At 43.0% G+C, this 16,750-nt stretch overlaps 1 protein-coding gene across 1 annotated transcript in view; it reads right to left on the reverse strand.

Moving 5' to 3' along the window:
• Nucleotides 1-10,987: 10,987 nt before the first annotated feature.
• mrasa (muscle RAS oncogene homolog a) overlaps nt 10,988-16,750 on the reverse strand; it is a 32,046-nt gene continuing 26,283 nt past the window's right edge. Inside the window, exons 4-6 of the mRNA XM_084084663.1 lie at nt 15,775-15,874; nt 13,260-13,339; nt 10,988-12,362 (exon numbers count right to left, since the gene is read on the reverse strand). Of these exons, the coding sequence (XP_083940789.1) occupies nt 12,263-12,362; nt 13,260-13,339; nt 15,775-15,874 (280 nt within the window). The 3' untranslated portion in view covers nt 10,988-12,262. The remainder of the gene's footprint in view (nt 12,363-13,259; nt 13,340-15,774; nt 15,875-16,750) is intronic.

Below are 16,750 nucleotides of genomic sequence, written 5' to 3' on the forward strand. Positions count from 1 at the left end.
ATGACCCTGTTAATTTCAGACGATGTGCAATTTGATCGGCATGGTTCACGATTCTTTCTCTGACGCCGCTCGTCACTGCCTCTCTTTCTCTCTCCTCTCTCTCTCTCTCTCTCTCTCTATCTCTCTCTCTCTTCTCTCTCTGCCTCTCTCTGCCTCTCTTGCCTCTGCCCTCCTCTCTCGACTCTCTCTCTCTCTCGCCTCTCTCTCCGCTCTCTCTCTCCTCTCTCTCTGCTCTCATGCCTCTCTCTCTCTCTCTCTCTCCTCTCTCTCTCTCTCTCTGCCCCTCCTCTCTCTCATCTCTCTCTCTCTCTCTCTCTCTCTCTCTCTCTCTCTCTCTCTCTCTCTGCCTCTCTCTCTCTCTCTCTCTCTCTCTCTCTGCCTCTCTCTCTCTCTCTCTCTCGTCTCTCTGCCCTGCTCTCTCTCTCTCTCTGCTCCTCTCTCTCTCTCTCTCTCTCTCTCTCTCTCTCTCTCTCTCTCTCTCTCTCTTCTCTGCTCTCTCTCTCTCTCTCTCTCTCTCTCTCTCTCTCTATCTTCCTCCTCTCTCTCTCTCTCTCTGTCTCTGTCTCTCTCTCTCTCTCTCTCTCTCTCTCTCTCCTCCTCTCTCTCTCTCTCCTCTCTCTCTCTCTGTCTCTGTCTCTCTGTGTCTCTCTCTCTCTCTCTCTCCTCTCCTCTCTCTCCCCTCTTCTCTCTCTCTCTCTCTTCTCTCTCCATCTCACTCTCTCTCTCTCTCTCTCTCTCTCTCTCTCTCTCTCTCTATCTCTCTCTCTCCTCTCTCTCTCTCTCTCTCCTCCTCTCTCTCTCTGCTCTCTCTGCCCTCTCTCTCTCTCTCTCTCTCTCTCTCATCTCTCTCTCTCTCTCTCTCTCTCTCTCTCTCTCTCTCTCTCTCTCTCTCTCTCTCTCTCTGCCTCTCTCTGCCTCTCTCTCTCTCTGCCTCTCTGCCTCTCTCTCTCTCTGCCTCTCTCTCTCTCTGCCTCTCTCTCTCTCTCTCTTCTCTCTGCCTCTCTCTGCCTCTCTCTCTCTCTCTCTCTCTCTCTCTCTGCCTCTCTCTCTCTCTCACTGTCTCTCTCTCTCTCTCTCAATGCATACTTGAAAGTAGTTACTTTCAATGTATGACGTACTTCATTCGCCCTTTTGTTTTGTTTTGTTGGATTCTCCTTTCTCGCTGTCTGATGCTGTGGATTCTATTGCTCCACCAGTAGAGTGTTAGTCTCATGTGCCAAAGGTCCATGGTTCAAACCCCACTCGTCACAGTTTACATTGAAGTTGCATTATACAAAATATGACCCTGTTAATTCAGACATGTGCAATTTGGCAAATGAATTGCTAAATCCAGGATTTCTGAGCATTTGCGTGAAAGTGTGTCATGTGTGTGAACTCCCTTTTCCTCAGTTCGGGTTCGTTGGCCCAATGGCTTAATCATCTGCCTTGATACCACAGGGTCGCCGGTTCAAATTTCACCTCATGCAGACCTCAACTCAATTGCATTGCACACAACATGACTGTATCAATGAATAAACATGCAATTGTTAAATGAAACGCTTATTGAGAGTAGTTGTTTTCAATGTATGATGTACTTCATTCCCTCTTTTGTTTTGTTTTGTTTTGTTGGATTCTCCCTTCTCACTGACCAAGGCTGTGGATTGAATAGCTTGATCAATACAGTGTTAGTCTCATGTGCCAAAGGTCCACGGTTCAAACCCCACTCGTCACAGTTTACATTTAAATTGCATTATACAAAACATGACCCTGTTAATTCAGACATGTGCAATTTTTAAACAATACCATGAATTGCTTTTGAGAGTAGTTGTTTTTTATGTATGACATACTTTCTTGTGAAAATAGCTGATCTACAATCTCACACCTTTTTAGATAGCAACGCGTTGTGAGCTTGTAGATCGACTATTTTCACTAGTTTCCATTCCGAAATGTATTGAGCAGTTTGAAAAACATTTAAACCAAGGATTTCTGAGCAATTTGCGTGAAACTGTGTCAAATAAATGTTTGAGGCCCTTTTTCACAGGTTCAGGTGTGTTGGTTCAATAGCTTGATCGCTTAATCATCTGCCTTGAAACCACAGGGTCGCCGGTTCGAATCCCACCTCATGTAGACTTATAATTGCATTGCACACAACATGACTGTATCAATAAATGCATGTGCAATTGTTAAAAATAACGAGAAATGTATACTTGAAAGTAGTTATTTTTAATGCATGACGTACTTCATTCGCCCTTTTGTTTTGTTTTGTTAGATTCTCCTTTCTCACTGTCTGATCCTGTGGATTCAATAGCTCCACCAGTAGAGTGTGAGCCTCATGTGCCGAAGGTCCCTGGTTCAAATCCCACTCATTACAGTTTACATTTAAATTGCATTGTACAAAACATGACCCTGTTAATTCAGACATGTGCAACTTTTAAACAATAACATGAAATGCTTTTTTGAGATTAGTTGTTTTTTTTATGTACAACATACTTTATTGTGAAAATAGCCAATCTACAATCTCACAACTTTTCAGATAGCAACACATTGTCAGCTTGTAGATCAACTATTTTCACTACTTTCCATTCCAAGAACACAAAACAAAACTTTATTGCTAAATATTTGTCAACCAGTAATCTAGAGTAGTTAGCAAAACAGAGGCTTGGTTCATAACGGACTGAAAAACCTATAGATATCAACAGACACCATCAGGGAGGCTATATTTCTAGTTCAATAAGAAGAGAGGCAGCCTGTGAATCCATAGGTCGCTGGTTTGATCCCTGTCCCCAACAATGCATTGAGGTGATCATTATTTGGAATTCTTACTTTGTTACAAACATACTCCTGGTAGCCTGTCTGTCTGTCTGTCTGTCTGTCTGTCTGTCTGTCTGTCTGTCTGTCTGCCTCTCTCTCACTCTGTCACTGTCTGTCTGCCAATCTGCCACTCTGTCACTGTCTGCCAGTCTGCCACTCTGTCACTGTCTGTCTGTCTGTCTGTCTGCCAGTCTGCCACTCTGTCACTGTCTGTCTGTCTGTCTGTCTGTCTGTCTGTCTGTCTGTCTGTCTGTCTGTCTGCCAGTCTGCCACTCTGTCACTGTCTGCCAGTCTGCCACTCTGTCACTGTCTGTCTGTCTGCCAGTCTGCCACTCTGTCACTGTCTGTCTGTCTGCCAGTCTGCCACTCTGTCACTGTCTGTCTGTCTGTCTGCCAGTCTGCCACTCTGTCACTCTGTCACAGTCTGTCTGTCAGCCAGTCTGCCACTCTGTCACTGTCTGTCTGTCTGCCAGTCTGCCACTCTGTCACTGTCTGCCAGTCTGCCACTCTGTCACTGTCTGTCTGTCTGTCTGTCTGTCTGTCTGTCTGCCAGTCTGCCACAGTCTGTCTGTCTGCCAGTCTGCCAGTCTGCCACAGTCTGCCAGTCTGCCAGTCTGCCACTCTGTCACTGTCTGTCTGTCTGCCAGTCTGCCACTCTGTCACAGTCTGTCTGTCTGTCTGTCTGTCTGTCTGTCTGTCTGTCTGTCTGTCTGTCTGTCTGCCACTCTGTCACAGTCTGCCAGTCTGCCAGTCTGCCACTCTGTCACAGTCTGCCAGTCTGCCACTCTGTCACAGTCTGCCAGTCTGCCACTCTGTCACTGTCTGTCTGTCTGTCTGTCTGTCTGTCTGTCTGTCTGTCTGTCTGTCTGTCTGTCTGTCTGTCTGTCTGTCTGTCTGTCTGTCTGTCTGTCTGCCAGTCTGCCAGTCTGTCTGTCTGCCAGTCTGCCAGTCTGCCACTCTGTCACAGTCTGCCAGTCTGCCAGTCTGCCACTCTGTCACTGTCTGTCTGTCTGCCAGTCTGCCACTCTGTCACAGTCTGTCTGTCTGCCAGTCTGCCACTCTGTCACAGTCTGTCTGTCTGCCAGTCTGCCACTCTGTCACAGTCTGCCAGTCTGCCACTCTGTCACAGTCTGCCAGTCTGCCAGTCTGCCACTCTGTCACAGTCTGCCAGTCTGCCAGTCTGTCACAGTCTGCCAGTCTGCCACTCTGTCACTGTCTGTCTGTCTGTCTGTCTGTCTGCCAGTCTGCCACAGTCTGTCTGTCTGCCAGTCTGCCAGTCTGCCACAGTCTGTCACAGTCTGCCAGTCTGCCACTCTGTCACAGTCTTCCAGTCTGCCAGTCTGCCACTCTGTCACAGTCTGCCAGTCTGCCAGTCTGCCACTCTGTCACAGTCTGCCAGTCTGCCAGTCTGTCACAGTCTGCCAGTCTGCCACTCTGTCACAGTCTGCCAGTCTGCCAGTCTGCCAGTCTGCCACTCTGCCAGTTTTCTCGAAACCGCTCATTGCTGCTTGCAGCTATATTTTTTATTTTTATTTTTTACTCACCACTATTTTCATGATTCGTCACGACCTGCCCTGAACCCCTGTTAGCTTTCCCAGCTGACGCCCCATCTGAACATTCTGAACTAGCCACCAGTCATCAACAGTAAAGTCAACCGAGCCCTCCAGAGGTCGGTCTCCGTCCCTGACTCACACAATCCGTACCTCCCTTTTGTTCCCCCGGGCCTCTGGCCCTCGATTCGATCTCCCCGGGCCCCTCTGTTCAGCTCTGGGGCGTCCTGCCCTTCTAGCCATCTAGCCCATTAGCCACTCTCCCAGTTTGTCTGTCTGTCTGTCTGTTTGTCTGCCAGTCTGTCTGCTATGGTCTCTTTGTCTGTCTGTCTACTCCCCGGTCCTCCAGTCTCCCTTTGGACCTGTTTAGCCACCTTGTGTTGTGTCAAGCCACATGATTGTCTGAATACAAGAACGCTCGCCCCAAAACATGCTTGCCCGGGTCAAATCCGTGACCTCGGAACTGTCGCCACCAGGTATTCCTAAACGTAACCTCAGTAAAACTATGCCTAAACCTAACCTTATTCCTAAATGTAACCTCTGTAAAACTATGCCAAAACCTAACCTTATTCCTAAATGTAACCTCAGTAAAACTATGCCTAAACCTAGCCCCTACGGAACCTCTCCCTCCGCTATGTAGCTCCGAGATGAGGTCCCTCTTTAGTTTCGGCCGTATGCTGTCGGCCTTGTCGCACATTTTCCACTTTACATGTTTCTTACCCCTTTCTGCACATCGTATCCAAAAAGTAAAGCATTTGCGCCACTCTCTCAGATGTTTGAAGTTTTAGCTGGCAATAAAATCTATCCAACGAGTTGAAGAAAGTATTTAATTTGCCTCGGTTTTCATCCGGTTACATGTTTTTAAGACATTGCGCAAGAGTTGCGCCCGTAGAGATAACATTACTGATTCCCCTACTGGTCAAATGTTGAATTGCATCTTCTAATGCAAAATATTATGGAACCGGATGAAAACCGAGGCAAATTAAATACTTTCTTCAACTCGTTGGATAGATTTTATTGCCAGCTAAAACTTCAAACATCTGAGAGAGTGGCGCAAATGCTTTACTTTTTGGATACGATGTGCAGAAAGGGGTAAGAAACATGTAAAGTGGAAAATGTGCGACAAGGCCGACAGCATACGGCATAAACTAAAGAGGGACCTCATCTCGGAGCTACATAGCGGAGGGAGAGGTTCCGTAGGGGCTAGCCTAAACCTAACCTTATTCCTAAATGTAACCTCTGTAAAACTATGCCAAAACCTAACCTAAGGGCGCGCTCCCACCGCACTTTTATTTTACCTCTGGGGCAGAAGCTGCCAATGCTTTGTCAATGCAAATGCGTGGATTCCTGGTCTTGCAGATTTTTTCCAAGAATCCACGCATTTGCATTGACAAAGCATTGGCAGATTCTGCCCCAGACGTAAAATAAAAGTGCGGTGGGAGCGCGCCCTTAGGGTGCGTGTGTGTACACGCGTGCGTGCGTGTGTGCGCTTGCAAATGCTGCGTGTATTAACGTTACCCTTTGTACTTTACTAGAGGTCCGGGCCGCTAGCCGCGCACGGGGCCCAGCGAGGGTGCGCTTATATTGGGGTGCCAACATTTTCGGAGTAAAATTTCCATTTTTTTATTTATTAATTTTGGTTTCAGGGGGTCCGCGGACCCCCTGGGAGTAACATGGCGGCCCCCTTCGGCGGGTTGTTTTTGTGAGCTTGTAGATCTGCTATTTTTGCAACGAGGCGTTGTGAGCTTGTAGTAATCATTATCTAATATTCATATAATAATATAATGAGTCATCATACATTTTATTAAGTAATGTGATCACAGAGAGAGCCAGTGTAGCAACATTGATTAGGTTCCTGCATTGTTAATGAATCAATATTATATTCTTGAATATGAACTGATTACAGGATATCACCTCTTACTACTACTGTATCTCATCTCCTTAGAATAACAAGCAGTGGTCAGTTTTACAGTCCCTCTCATGCAGTAACACAGAACAGCAGTATGACGAGGCGCCCCCTGTTGAAACACCAAGCATTGACCCCAAACTAGCTTTGCTTAGTTTTATCTCCACCAGTAGGGCGGAGGATCTTGTGATCACTACCGCAGCTGCGCAGGAGGCCGTGAAGCCTGCTTTATACTTCGTCATATAGGTCCTAGGCGACTCTATCATAAACATGCGTACAATAGCATCTTCATTGAGGTCAAATTTGGAATTCTATTGTTTATATTTGCTTTTTAAATAGGTTTCTAACTTCTTTCATGATTATTATTGATCTGTCTATAACTGAACAGTCCACAATAATTGAAAAAAAAACAAAAAACATCTCTTAACCCTTTACTCTTTCCTTGGGTCTTGCTCCTTTGTAGTGGTAAAGCATTTGAGGAGGCTACTTAATCGGGTGTGGCCCTCTGTCAAAGAAGAAAGCAGCAGAAAAACTCCAATGAAGTTCACCCCCAATAACCCCTTTTTTGCACTTATCCACCAAACCCTGGGTTCCACGATTGTACCGGCTTGGGTACAAATAGCAGCCATACAACGCGTCGCATTGCAACTACATATTTACATCCAGTCGATGATTTACATGTAGATCTTTTCACTTATCTACTGTATAAATCGTCTTATGCACCACTGCTTATCAATGTCATTTTGATCGGCACATAAAGAAATTAATCACTGTTAGCATCCCTTTTTTCTTGTGTTAGCCTGACTTCTATCGAGGACTGGGATGGAGATCAACAGAGCCAAATTGAGTTTTCATCACTCCAACAGTGTTTAAACCAATGGACCTTGAAAGTTGCTCTCAGAACACTTCTGACACCTCGAACAGTGCGAAAGGTCAAACATGCAAGCATTTACCAGATATGAACTTTACAATGATGTATAACTATCCATTCACCCATGTAATGTTATATTAAATAAGAGCAAAAGTAGAGTTATTAAACAAGACATAAACACAGCCAAATATGTTCGAAATCACAATACTTGTATTTCTTTATTGAAATATAATCGACCCCTGAGGCTAGATAGAAAGGCCATAATTTAGTTGTTTGCGCCTCGTCTAGCTCTTCAGTCTGACACAGCCAGTTAGAACACAACAGACCTGGACAAAAACATTTCACCACTGTCATGAAAATCGCTTAGCTTTGCTTTTTAAGTCCAATCATAAAGTTTACACAGTCCTTGTGAGCTGATATATCTATCTATCAATCTATCCTGTATATGCTTAAGAAGTGATCTGGCTTATATAATGATAAGTTATATAATTTATAATGTCCATGTGACTACCTAAAAAGGGCCTTTTGATATGCCTGAGAATAATCTTTTGGAGATATCACAGATGGTTTCAACCTGACTGCGTTTTTTACTTGGACACCTCTCATTTTATTCTAAGGGGGGGGGGGGGGGGGGGATTGACATACACTCAATTCAAATGCTTAAATCCTATACTTAGTTGACTGGATTCCCAAGGGCTCTATACCCTCCTGTTTTCACTCTACAGTCTACACAAATAGTTTGCAAGAAAATAGTCACTCTAGATCTCACAACAAGTCGCTTTGTGACATGTTTTGAGCTTGTAGATCTGCATGTTACAAGTTAACCCCAGAATAGATGCTAGGGTTCAACTTGCCAAGCACACTGGCAACTTGGTTCAAATTATTGATACTAGATGATTCAATATAGCATCTGCTTTTGTATGCCAGAAGTGCAATGAAGAGCAGGGAAACACAAGTTAGTCATTGCGCCAGCTTAGATGACAAATCTTAGCAGAGCCAATTTCAAAATACCAACTTATACTTTAGTCAAGATAACTGAACTATCTCTCTAAATAGGCAGGCTATATCATAGACGGTGGCAAATTGTTGCATAATACTTTCTTACCACAAAATATACAACAGCCATTATAAGCCTCATAAGGGTCATCTGCCTGTTTGTGATACATAGCAAAATCGTCAGAGTTCATTCATTATGAGTTTAACTCTAAGTTACATTAACACTGATAATCTTCTTACTGTGTAAGGACATTGATTTAACCCAGGTAAGTTTATAGATGTGGTTCACTTTTGAGTTCATCCTGGGGACTGAGTCATAAATTCTTAAAACCTTTAACAAAAGGGACCCAAACTGAGTGATTTGGTTTCTTCAACCAACTCCCCATGCTCATTAAAGCTTAGTATAACTCACTTGGCATGTGGGGACTGAAGGCTAGCAACCCCATTTTGAGTCCCGATCGATAATTTAAGAACCACTGTTGACTGCTGCAAAGCCTGACTTAAACTTAGTTGCTCGACGGCGTTGCTTACCAAAAATATCAGATCTACTAACTTGCATGTTTTGAGCTTGTAGATCTGATATTGTCACTGCAACACAAGCTCGCAAATAATTACAAATCAGGCTTGACTAATGACTCCAACACACCAGGAGCTGCTCAAAACAGAGATGTTGTGTTTTTTACCAGGTCTGGGACACACTGAGGTAACATGGACAGTAATAAATTATTCAGTCGTTTAAAAAACACTTTGCAAGAATCATATCAATAATACAAAAAAGTATCAAACATACATGATGTGATATAACATTTTCTTAATCACATTTTTCTCCCCCCCCCCCCTCCCCCCACCACCATATCCCCAGAGTCAGTTGGTTCGCAGCCAAACAAGCGGCACTTTGTTTGATTCGGTCTCATTCAAACTTCTGATCGTTTAAAAGTCCCTTTAACAACATATAATTAGATCCGTACTGTGTCTATTCCTCTGTTGAAAATCAATTATTCACTTTCCAGAAAGGAGCTGCAGGTTTTCTTTACAATTCTTCAAAATAATGTGTTTTCTTCATTTTCCACATTGAATATTTCAATCGTTGCAATTCAAATATAAATTTACAACTTCACATAGGCTTTTTGTACTTCATGCTTCCCTTAAACCCACAGCCCCCCTACCCTCCAACCCAACGGCAACAGGCACGCACAGGCAGATAGGGCTACAACTCTATTTGCGTATTTAGCTATTACATCTTTTTTTTTGTTCCTTTTTTTTTACATTCAGAATACTTTCTCAATGCCATCCCTTTCATTTGCAGATTGGTAAAGAAAATAACATGCCAATATGAAAGTCAGAAATTCTATTAAAAGTGCAAAAGCTTCCTTCCTTCAAGTGACAATATGCATCCAGACAAAAGCCCCAAAATCTTTTAGTGTGTTAACAGTACAAGCCATTTCATAGGTTTCATAGGTTATTACATTGTTCCATAGGCTATTATTACATTAACCTCGCCATTCACCTGTCTGACTACATACATACTGAATGTCTTGTTGCTTAGTTTGTGGTCCCCTTAAAAAACAAACTTACATTGAATACATACAGTATTTTCTGATAGCCTGGGCTACCAGAATATACAGAATGGCACGTTCCAAAGTGGCATAAGTCCTACTTTAGCCCAGGGGTAGAAAGCCCAGCTGTAGAGCAGGGATATTCCTGATTTATAGAGGATTAACATAACATTTCAGGACATAGTCATGGACTGGTGCAGTGTGAAAGTCGGGCTAAGTTAGCCTTGCGATAGCATTGCCTCACAATGCTTGGGTTAGCCCAGAGTTATCCTTAATCATGGGCTAACAACGCTATTGTGAACAGCACTTTTAAGTATTTTACCATCAACAGAAAACAGACTTCTTTCATACAGCCCTGCTATGAATGGACATCACATTTGGCGAGTGACCAGTGCAAATCAACAGCTTCTCCAGTCTGATTCATGTAGCCCTCATTAGTTTGTTGTGTAAGAATGTAACTTAAAGGACAACTTTAGTTTTTTACAACCAAGGTTTATATTTTAGATTGTAATTAAAGTAAATAAAAGATGAGTGTTAAAATTTGTAAATGTACTGCTTTCTATAGTTTTAGCAATTTTCGTGATATTTTTTACAGTGGACGGGGGCATTCTGTCCGGTGGCTAAATATGTATTTTTTTACACAATAACCCAGCGTTTTCTTTATTATTATTTACAGTAGCTCTTCTAGCCCCCAATAACTCACATCTGGCAATCAAAGACCACAGGACCTTTTTTATTGTGTAAAAAAGGCATATTTAGCCACCGGACAGAATGCCCCCGCCCACTGTAAAAATGATCGCAAAAATTGCTAAAACTATAGAAAGCAGTAAATGAAAAAAGAAATACACTCATCTTTTATTTACTTTAATTACAAGCTAAAATATAAACCTTGGTTGTAAAAAACTAAAGTTGTCCTTTAAATTAAATCTTTCTTGGAACAGCTTTCATCCGACCTACATTGATACAGATACAATCTGTATAGAACAAAAGTCACATTGAATATTTACCTGTTACATACAAAAGGGATTATCTGCTTAGACAACATTGGAAATAAAATATATCAGGGCCCTTTTCATACAGTGCAGAAGTAGTACGGATTACTACTAAATTCTCAATGAAAGGACAGGCAAGCTGCTCTCTCCATCATTCATATTTGTGTGCACTACATCAATAGGTGGGCTCTGATTTGTATCACATATGGAGGGAAAGATCCAATCCTACAATTGTGTGTAAACAGACAAGCTGCTGAGATGTCCAATACAACGCAGCCCAGGTAGCCCTGTTAGATTTACATAGAGGCCTGAAGACACACACGCGCACAGTCTCTCACTCACTCACACACACACACACACACACACACACACACACACACACACACACACACACACACACACACACACACACACACACACACACACACACACACACACACACACACACACACACACACACACACACACACACACACACACACACACAATGACGAATGGCATTTACACATTTCCCCATTAATTAATCATCAACAACATTGGTCAAAATGATTGTTCTTTCTCACCCGTTTTGCCAGCATCAAGCAACTTTCCTTTAACCATTTGCCGTTTTCCCATCATGTATAACTTGCCTTGTTTCAATACCACACAACCATAATGTACAGTTTACACTCACAAAACTCACAGGTCACCCACTGACAATGGCAAAACATTCATTTTCATGGGTCCCCGGGAACGACATCATCACCTCCGTCCGTCCATCGTTCCGTCCATCCGTCCGTCCATCCGTCCATCCATCGTTGCACTTCAAATGTCCCCTATGCGGAATAAGTGCAATCTCAACACAGTGGATCAAAAACAGACAATTGAGAAGTTTGACACGGGTGCTTTTCTTTTCTTTTTTCCCCCTTCCCCACACCCAAAATGATAGAAAGGTAAGGAGGAACTGCAGGGGCAGTGGAACGGACACATCCCTGAAAATACTGCACCTCCGCCAACCTCCTTCTGCATGGCCCCCTCCCCATTCCCTCTCTTCTCCTCAAAGACTGTTTCCAACAGAACAGCGCGTTCGTGATCTCTTTGCTCCGGTAACCCAGTCTGTTGTCTTGTGCTGCTCCTCGCCTCCTCACCAATCTGCTTCTGAGACGAAAGACTTGATAGAGAAACAGAAACACTTCCAACTCGGCAACACTGCAGTTCCCTGTAGTGGGGATGGGGGTGAGGGCTCCACCCCATTTAGGAAAGGAAAACATGGCGATCGTTCCAAGGTAGGAAACAGATTTCGCTCTCCTTCCGTTCTTCCATCCATCCATCCTTCAGTGCATCCACACATCCGTCTGTCCATCTGTCCCTCCCTTCCATTTGTGCTCCAGTAGTTGTTGTTGCCTGCAGGGGGGGTGCAGTGTTCCCTGACGTGTGTGTGTGTGTGTGTGTGTGTGTGTGTGTGTGTGTGTGTGTGTGTGTGTGTGTGTGTGTGTGTGTGTGTGTGTGTGTGTGTGTGTGTGTGTGTGTGTGTGTGTGTGTGTGTGTGTGTGTGTGTGCGTGTGCGTGTGCGTGCGTGTCTGTGGGTTTATGTCATTGAGGGACACAGAAGAACAGGAAAGTCACAATATAACACAGTGGAACCTGTGAGACCCAGTGGAGCGTTCCCCTCGCCACTTCATCTTCTTCTTCTTCTTTAGGCTTCGCTCTGGCACCTGTTGTCTGTGGTGATGGATGGATGCCGGGAGAGAGAGAAAAAGAAAGAAAGAAAGAAAGGGACATGGTTTCATTAATATGGCCACAAGGGGGCAATGTGGATCCACTAATCTACTCGCCTCAGTCTCACACAATGTAGCTAGCAGAGTCATTTCCAGACTCAGACAGTAGGTTATGAGAAATCACCCTAAACTATTCTAAATTATCTTTTGCTACATTAGAATGCCAAAAGAAAACAAAACACCACAGCTCAGCTGTTTTATAATATCAAGAGTGTCTCAGTTTTGTGAACCCCATGGCACACAACCACTCCATGTTTTGTTATTCCCCCCTTGCAGTGGCAGTAGTGGGACTTCAGACAGGATATGACCACACAGTGAACATCAACACAAACCAAATTCTTCAGAAATTACACGTCTGTTCAGACAGGAAATAACTCTGGGATTTTTCTCTCCTCATCCTCTCTCTCCCTCTCCCTTTTGCTTTGAAAGAAAATTCCCTGCACTCACCCTGTAAGAGAAGTAGCCATTATTTTTAGCACTTTCACTTTATACTCCTAGTGAATCTGATGCATTCAAATCTGTTTCTCAAAGATACCACAATGGAAAAGTAAAGTGAGCTCTGCTCTCACTCCAGAGACAGTATAAATGGAACCAAATGGACCCTTCCGGGTCCAATTGGTTCCTGTTTCACACTCTTCAGAGTTAAATTAACATCAAGGATTTTACTGTGCATTATCCGTGAATTGAGCTAATTTCATGAAAGGAATGATCAGACCATTTAGAAAAGACACTGCATTATTTAAAGCACATTTGCAAAAGAACACGACAGGAAAACAATCGGATCACAGTTTAAAAGTTGTGCTAAAAACATATCATTAATCTAATTTAAAGGTTGAGTTACCTTATAACGCGGACCAGCTCGTGAAAGGCTTTGTCAACGTTCATGGGAGGGTCCTTGGCACTAGTTTCAATATATGTTATCTGGAGAGACAAAAATATGCATCCATGTTTTATGGGAAAGACAAAGAGTTATTGACAGGCAGAGAGAGACAATACTTGGCTATTGTTTGGTTGAGACTGTCTGACTCCGCCGCTGAATATTGTCCGGTTATTGTGTGATTGTTTCTTATTATTAGTTCCTGTTTTTGTGTTCTCGCCCTATGTTGCCTTGTGCAGTTTTCTCTGTCATCATGTTCTATATGGATAATAATGCGTCCATCCCCAAACCCTGTTCTGTTCAAAATATAAGAATATGTTCATAACTGACCTGCGTGGTAGAATAAAACTAATGTATGCAATGAATGTGTTGCCGTTTTGTAAGAAGGAAAGAAAAGCATCACGTGAAGGGAAAGATTATCATCAGCATTGTGTCTTAAAGGGCAAGACCACTTTGGTAGAGGTTTGGGTTGTGTAGTTACCTTGCCATGATGTAACTCAAAAGGTGGAAAAGAAATAAACAATAATTGCTCCATTGATTAGAAATTGATAATAAAAAATATGGTCCTCATTGACTTACATGGTACGCTGAAACAGCTCTCAAAATCACTCTATTAGCACGTAAATGAACGCAAACAAAGTTGATTCAGACAATATAGAACATCACCAAACCCAGTAGTGTTTATTTTTTTAATACAAATATTTACTTCCTGTTGATTTTACTATTTGATGATGCGGATCCACGGATCCATTCTGGGTTTTCTTTCTAATAAATCTTTTTAAATTATCAATTTCTAATCACTGGAGCAATTATTTTTGATATCTTGTCCACCTTTGGAGTTACATCATGGCAAGGTAACTACACAACGCAAACCTCTTCCAAAGTGGTCTAGCCCTTTAAGATAAACCATTTTACATCATAACGTGAAAACAACTCATAACAAAGCACTTCACAGAATCTCACTACAGTTCACCACTTAAGCCTATGTACTTTGTCATACGATGTACTTAAGCATATGGCAAATAGCAAAAAGAGCCTATCTACAAGCTCACGATGCGCATTGTGAGCTTGTAGATCAGCTATTTAAAAAAAACATGTTTTTGAACAGTTGCCCAAAATAGGGACACCATGGTAAATGTGGTTAACATAATTGTTTTCATTAAATTATCAAACATACATTTTAAACATATCAGACAATCCCTACATTTCCCAAAAGGAAATGCATGTATTTAAGTCAGTCTGACCAGAAGCAGGGATAAAATATATCCCCACCAGTGATTAAAAAAACTACAACGAGTGACAACTGACAATAGAGGGGATACTAAAAGCAGAGGCATAGATCCCCCCCCCCCCCCCCCCCCAGGATAGAGCTCTCTGGTTGGCCGCAAGGAGGGGTAGTGGGGACCCCAAATGCAATAGTCCATATTCACACGGCGGCCATTTTGGAATTTAACATTGCGTTGCTGTGGCAACTGGGGTGGCAACTGGGGTGGCATTTCATTGACTTAATGGCAATATGGCCGCCGTGTGAATATGGTCTATACAGAGGTAGTGCTCGCGATACATTTATTGTCCATGGTATAAATATTGCTACAGCTGCATGTGTGCTCAAAATGCAGGCACAAAGCGTGGGACTGTGTGCGTGGGACTGTGTGCGCACACGTGCGCGTGTGTGGCTCGTCTCATTTAAACACCAGCTGTCAGCTGTCATATTTTCTCTGAAACAAAACTAAGTGTATAATATGGCTTATCTTTAACGTATCAATATCATAAGCACTTACTCCTGCAGTCCTGCTTTTCTTTAAGGCTGTAAAATCACTGAAGCAACAGTTGGTATTCTATTTATTATATTATATTGATCATTAGTTGAAGCAAAATGACATGGCTGTGTACGCATTGCCCTGCTGCTTGCTGCAGGCACGCAGTGTTTATTGTTTTAATTAACATCAAATACAAAAGATATGATACACCAAAATAGTCTAAATATAGATAACCTTGTGCCCATGCCTTAAGCACCCTGCAGTGCAGTAGTTATCTTTATAATTTCTCAAATGATTTAAAGTTGCAGTTCACACATCCAAACTTGGTCAGACATTTTAATCAATAATGCCCATAGTTGGATTTTTTCTCACCAAAAAAACATCTATAAAAGGAGCACTGAATATTCCCTTTGAGCATGCGCACTTCGAGTATTTGTACCAACAATGTCACTTGTGACCCCTGGATGACCCGGAAGCATCAAGAGATCTTTTCCTTTTTTCTGAGAGTTTGCAAACTTTGCATTGAGCTACAATGCATTATTATACAATGCAGTATTATGCAACCTATCTTATTATTAAAGTCGCTAGTAGGTCTGTGGCCGTATAGGTCTGAGTAGCGAGCGTTCGGCCTCGAACGCTCGTAATGAAGGGTCTTGTTTCCCTCTCCGGACTAAAGGTAGGTTCAAATTATATTTCAACGTCTACTTACAACTACTTACATTGTGTTTGGCAGCCATCTCCTGGCCCTGCTCACTGGTGATTTTTCTCAGGTGGACCAGGTCCACTTTGTTGGCCACAAGCACCATAGGGAACGCCTCTCTGAAAGGAAGAGCACACACACATACATTCTTATTGGCTGAAATGTATTCTTTGTCTGCCATGGGTTAATGAAATTTCTGCATAACATTTTTTTCTCATCAGGCATCTGTGTGGCGCAGGGGCTACGTTTCTGGCTCCTGCCAAACACTGTGGAGACTGGGATTTAATCCATTAAGACCGGGAACGCATCAGTGTCATTTTAAGATTTATTTGGCTATTCAAAAATAGCAGATATACAAGCTCATGGTGCGGCACCGGGGGTCCTTGACATGGAAAAGTTGGAGCACCACTGCATATAGCAACATACTTTTTTTTAGATATGTGTTTTTTGTGCTTCCCCCAGAAGCAAAGATTTGAGTTAGCCTACAAATGTTCGCTTGAAGAAATATATGTTCAAAGATTTGCACACATTTTCAAGATTTTTTAAAAATAGCAGATCTACAAGCTCATTGCGCGGCTCTTGGTGCCGCGCCATGAGCTTGTAGATCTGATATTTTTGAATAGCCAAAGAAAGCTAAAATGACACAGATGCGTTCCCAGATTGAATGGGTTAATTCCTCCACAGTGCCTCCAGCTTAGCTGTACACAATAGTCCGTGTTTGTGGGTGGGAAGCCGAGAGGGGAGGGTGATCTCTGTCGCTTCACTAGTGACGTTGGGGCAACTGGTCAGCGGGGAGCGGACCTGGGAAGGAGCGTGTTTCTCCACACATGTTGCGCCCCCCTCCTGGCAAAACTCGCCCTCCTGGTCTACACCAGTGGTTCTCAAACCTTTTAATTTCAAGGACCCCCATGACTCTGATAGTGGAACACAAATGGAACCAAATGGACTGGCTCCATTTGTACACTCTCAGAGTTACAGACCTGTAAGGGTCCATT

The sequence above is a fragment of the Gymnoscopelus microlampas genome (genome assembly GCF_963454915.1).
Source record: "Gymnoscopelus microlampas genome assembly, chromosome: 17".
Lineage (NCBI taxonomy): Eukaryota > Metazoa > Chordata > Actinopteri > Myctophiformes > Myctophidae > Gymnoscopelus > Gymnoscopelus microlampas.